At 37.4% G+C, this 5,903-nt stretch overlaps 1 protein-coding gene across 1 annotated transcript; it reads left to right on the forward strand.

Moving 5' to 3' along the window:
* The first annotated feature begins 212 nt into the window (after positions 1 to 212).
* Positions 213 to 770, forward strand: LOC145278228 (uncharacterized). The gene has a single exon (XM_080130518.1). It carries the CDS (start codon positions 213 to 215, stop codon positions 768 to 770), a length of 558 nt encoding a protein of 185 aa, XP_079986644.1.
* The last annotated feature ends 5,133 nt before the right edge of the window (positions 771 to 5,903 follow it).

Below are 5,903 nucleotides of genomic sequence, written 5' to 3' on the forward strand. Positions count from 1 at the left end.
AATGTCGTTTGGTCTTGTGTTTATTTAAGTAATTATTAGGAGAGAAATGCACAACATTTCCCTCCTATAAAATAAAAGCTGACTCCTTATCCCAAGTGCGTTGCTTAGTTGATACAGGAGCAGCTTGCAGCATTTGGCCACTGAAACTCCTCACCGAGAATCCGCCAGTTTCACCCATCACACTGCAAGTGGTAAATCACTTATCTATTCCTATGTACGGTCAAATTTTTAATTCCCTTGACTTGGAATTACGTAGAGACTTTATGTGGGTTTTTACGATAGCTGATTTGCCCTATCCCATTATAGGTATAAACTTTCTGCATCACTTCAACCTATTAGTTGACATACGCAGACAACAGCTGATAAATGCTAATACGGAACTTTCCGTCATGGGTTCAAAATCGAGCTTCACATCTATCAGCCCTGTATTTTTCATCACTTCTGCCGATGATCCATATCATACATTATTAAACTCCTACCCGGAGTTAACTAACTTGAATTTTGTTGTGAGTGAACCACCTCACTCAACAGCTCACCATATTGAGATCACAGGTGCTCCTGTATTCTCACGACTTCGACGCCTTCCATCTGACAAACTTAAAGCAGCAAAGGTATTAAATGCCACTACGATACCCGATCGTTACTCAATCCCACACATACAGGACTTCGCTTCTCCACTGCACGGTTGTAAGAACTTCTCCAAACTAGATTTGGTTAAGGCATACCATCAGATTCCAGTGAATCCAGCCGACATCCGAAAACTGCTGTAACAACTTCGTTTGGAGCGTTTGAATTTTTAACTATGCTTTTTGGTTTGCGAAACACGGCTAGTACCTTTCAACGCTTCATGGACGAGGTAGTGCATGATTTAGACTTCGTCTACAACTACATAGGTGACATTCTAGTGGCAAATGCCTCACCTGAGGAACATGTCACTCACCTCTGTCTACTGTTCGAATGGTTTCAACAGTACCAGGTTAGAATTAACCCTGGTAAATGTGTTTTTGGTGCTTCAGAGTTAATTTTCCTGGGCCATATCAGCCCAGAGGGTATATCCCCTTTACATGAAAAGGTTAAGGCTCTACAAGACATTAAACCACCCACTTCACTTCGCCAACTAAGGCACTTCCTCGGCCTGCTAAATTACTACAGCTGCTTCATCTCACACTGTGCGGATCTCTTGTAACAGGAAGAAGGAAAATAAGCAGATTTCACTGAATGATATTCAGCTGAAAGCCTTTAAAGAAGTGAAAAAGAAACTATCAACACACACATTACTTGCACATCCTGTGTCTGATGCCGAGTTTTCACTGGTTGTGGATGCATCGGGCACAGCTGTAGGTGCAGTGTTGCAACAACAGCACCAATAACAACTACAAACCCTCGCATATTTTTCGAGGCAGCTGAAACCGGCAGAACAACGTTAAAGCACGTTTGTCCACAAACTCCTGGCTATGTAACTCACAGTGAAAGACTTTCAGCATTCACTCGAGGCCAACAATTTGTGGTCTACACTGGTCACCGTCCACTTACATTCGCACTGCGTGCTAAGCCAGACAAATATTCACCTGGCGAAACTCGTCACTTGGATTTTGTTTCGCAATTTACTAGCGATATCCGACATATCTTTGAGGGACAGAACACTGCGGCAGACGCTTTATCCCGTCTCCCTATTAATTTTCTGTCCTCACCATCAGATATCGATTTACAACAAATGGCCTTAGACCAGCAAAGTCTGGACATGTTGGATCTGTCATCACCTGAATTCGCAACTTGCAAATTCGTGTATCTGCCTGTGCCTACTTCGGACATGCAGATCATATGTGACACTTCAACAGATTCACCTAGACCGTTTATTCCCATGACTCATCATAGAGCTGTCTTTGACACGCTACACGATCTGCTACACTCCGGATGCAAAGCCACAGTGAAGCTGATTACAGCTAGATTTTTCTGGCCTAATATGAGGTGTGATATCACTGCCTGGACACGTTCCTGTTAGAAGTCAATGGTGCACAACCATATCCATGTACCCCTGGGAACATTCAGCACCCCAGATGCTCGGTTTAGCCATGTTCACATCGATCTGGTTGGACCATAACCAGTAAGCCAGGGCATAGACTGTTTCACACGGTAGCCTGAAGCTATTCACCTAAGGACATTTCGGCTGAATCTGTAGCATGAGCCCTTATATCGGGCTGGATATCCCCACAACAATTACCACAGACCATGGAGCAGTTTGAATCGCACCTGTTCCAAGAACTTTCCAGGATTTTAGGGATCAAACGTATTCGAACAACAAGCTATCACCCAGCTTCGAACGGGATGATAGAACGCTTCCACCAACAATTGAAAGCTGTGTTACGCGTTTACCCTGACCAACAGCGATGGAGCAAATACCTGTTGTCCTTCTTGGCTGTCGTGCAGCTATCAAAGAGGACCTGGGATACTCTCCAGCCGAATTTGTCTATGGAATACCTCTATCACTGCCAGGTCAGATGCTGATCCCGATAGAACTAGGAGATCCAGCTCTGTTTATAAACAGACTGCAAGCTTACTTTAGTAAGCTCCCACCCATGAAACCTAGGGAACAGACCATAAAATCTTCGGTCCTTAAAGACATTTCTTCATGGACACACGTGTTTCTTAGAAAAGACTGTGTGAAAGCCCCTCTTATATTGGTCCTTATCGCGTGTTATCAAGCACTTCTAAACTTTTTACCCTGGATATTAGGGGCAAAAAAGAAACAGTATATGTTGACAAAGTGAAAAAAGCTTTTCTTGACTCAGAAACACAAGACAGACATATCTCACCTACATTCACACAGCAAACACCTGAAGTGAATACTGAAAATGACGACTATGTCACGACTACACGTGGTGGCCGCCGTGTACATTGGCCCAAAAAATTATGAAAAAATTTGTACATTTAAACCCCTTCGGGTTATTTTAAAAAAAGAAATTTTAGCTGGAACTTTCTATTCTCATTACACCTATATTCTTTCTTCGGCAACATAAACTTCCAGACATTACGTTGCCTTGTGTTCTGTATTTTTCTAAAGAGTGCTACCTTTTTATTTTTCTTCATCGGTTTTTCACCTAAGCAGGGGTATAAAAAAAAGGTGTTTATCATTCCCACTTAGCTCCCTTTAATACACTAACAATCTAAAAATAGGGTCTGTCTAATTAACCAATCAGGGACCCCCGTTTATCGGGTTCGCTTTTAGAACAATAGTCTCTTCCTCATTTAACCACAGCTCATCCATGAAGCAACAGGCAGGAAAATTCCTCTCCTATAATTTTGTGCCTATACAAACATTACAAGAGCCATCTAATTCTTTGGACGTAAAAGAACTTTATAGTTGGACTTTCTCTAAAGCCGCAAACACAATAAGTTTTGCAAAACTTGTAAATTTTATTGTTTTAATAATGAATACTTTTTTCTACATCCTGTTTTGTGTCGTTAGTGATTCCCTCGGTCTTACTAAAAATGTACGTCTACTTTATGTCCGTCTAATTGCTGCTGCTCCTGATGATTATGAAGCAACTTCTTTAAAGCCACTTCCGGTTTTTGACAGTGGAAATTATCGTGTGCTATTTAAAAACAATATATATATATATATTATCTTTGTTAAAAAATACAATAATGTGATCTTTTCCTAAGAATTTGTAAGTGATCTTTTCCTAAGAATTTGTAAAATACAATAACAGATCTGCATAAAATAAAATTAGAATTATATTTAGTAATTTACACTAGTTTTGGGGATTCAAAAACAAAAAAAGAATCGAGTTTTCGACCATTCGCATGCTGTTTGTTTTGTTTTTGCGTTAAACATTTTTGTAAAAAAATGCTTTATTTATTTATTTTTTATTTTCAGAATTAGGGAAATATTTTAAAAAATAATAATAAAATACGAGTCAAAAGTAAAAAGGAAAACACTCTGACCTACAAAAATGCCCGGACGGTCCCATCGACATTTCCAAGTACGGGCGCCTCGGGTGACTATCAGTTATCGAAGTATTCTAAAACGGGTTTTAGTCATATGTAAAACATATAGAAAAAGCAACAAAAGCGTAATGGAAGATTAGGTGACTACTGACTCGGTGTGAGCAAATAAAACGCTATTATTTCAGTTGTTTTTTGTTTGTTTGTTTTTTTTTTTCACTGTTTTGTGTTCGTTTTTAGTATTACATTATAATACTTATAAAAATATATCACTTTATGAAATATTTATTTATATTTGTCAAGATTGACTTGAGATGTCCACAAGATAGCGACTGTGAACGAATGTAAAAAATGAAAATGGAACGGAACGCACATTTAAGTGAAACGAGATTATCGCGTCAATAATAATAAGCGTGTATTAATTTTTAACTAATCAATACTTGTTATGAATATTTTGAAAAAAAAAGACACAGTAGTGTTTACTTTTGTTTTTATTTTTTTTTGTTGTTGTTTTCTTAGGGGTTTTGGGGTCGCTCTGTTGTTGTCGTTGTAAATTTACCGTTTGCATGGTATTAACCCTTGAACGCTTGGACTACGCACGAGCGCGCGGTAGCATACACAAATTTACATTGGTCGTCGCTCGTCCGCAAGTACTTTTCCTAATATTAATGCGTGCGTGTTGTTTTCACTGGTCGCCATGTGTTGTTTTTGCGCGTGCGGAAACAACACATGGCGACCAGTAAAAACAACACGCAAATACACTGGATAATAAAAGCATTAATATCAGGAAAAGTACTTGTCATCACTTTAAAGAAAAGTGTGGAGGTTGACCTAATGTAAATTCGTTTATGCGCTCGCGCGTTGTCCCAGGCTTTAGGTGTTAATACCATGCAAACAGTAATTTTGCGACGGGCTTGAATATCAGATTCGTTGTCAGCGACCCCAAAACCTCCTTAAAAAGCAATTGTTTTTGGTTGGAGCTATTATGGTATTAAACGACATATTTACCTTTTCTTTTGGTTGGTGTTTATTTTTTCGACTAGTCTAAGTTTTACGTAACAATTTAATAAAGAAAACATACAGAAAAAATGAAATGAAATAACATAGAAATATTTGTTTTTTATTTTTCTTTTACTTTGGAAAATTCAACTTCACTAGTTTCGCATAAATATTTAATCAACAAAAAAATACGGTAAAAATTAAATTTCATGTTAAATCTCTGCATAATTACCAAAATAAAACAATAAAGTAAAAAAAGTAAAAAATTTTTTTTTTTTTTCGAAATAGAACTTAATCAACAGTCGAGTTTTTTATTTTTATTTTTATTTTTTTGTAACAATTTTGTTTTTAAATACTGGAAATCTGCATGAAATAAAAATAGAATCAGTTTTTTTTTTTTTTTTTTTTTTTTTTTTTGTAATTCTTATGCCCAAAACAATAAGCAATCGCTTTCGCGTCGGCATTCACCTGTAGGCGACTAATAGATAATCCCTTTTATCATTTTTCTAAAACTTTAATCACAATATTATAATGTTAGATAATCGAAACTGTCCCTTAAATTTGAAGAAAACTATTTGTTTATTTTTACGCTAGTTTAATTTTTAATAGTAGATCCCCCACCTCCACCCCCCCCCCCAAAAAAAAAACAAAAAACAAAAAACAAGCAGTGTTCATCAAGTTGCTTCATTCTACAAAATTCTCGGGCAGAAATATTGCGTTCAAATCTATACGTACATAGCAAGCAATCTATACGGACATAGCTAGCAATTTATACGTACATAGCTAGCAATCTGTACGTACATAGATTGCTAGCTATGTACGTATAGATTGCTTGCTATGTACGTATAGATTTGAACGCAATATTTCTGCCCAAGAATTTTGCAGAATAAAGCAACTTGATGAACACTGCTTGTTTGTTGTTGTTTTTTTAGAGGTGGGGGATTTACTATTAAAAATTA

Source organism: Euprymna scolopes, chromosome 6, assembly GCF_053919585.1.
Source record: "Euprymna scolopes isolate OS-2025 chromosome 6, ASM5391958v1, whole genome shotgun sequence".
Classification (NCBI taxonomy): Eukaryota; Metazoa; Mollusca; class Cephalopoda; order Sepiida; family Sepiolidae; genus Euprymna; species Euprymna scolopes.

Bases quoted from the DNA above. Each gene is read 5' to 3' on its own strand.
- LOC145278228 (XM_080130518.1), top strand. From the start codon at position 213: ATGTACGGTCAAATTTTTAATTCCCTTGACTTGGAATTACGTAGAGAC.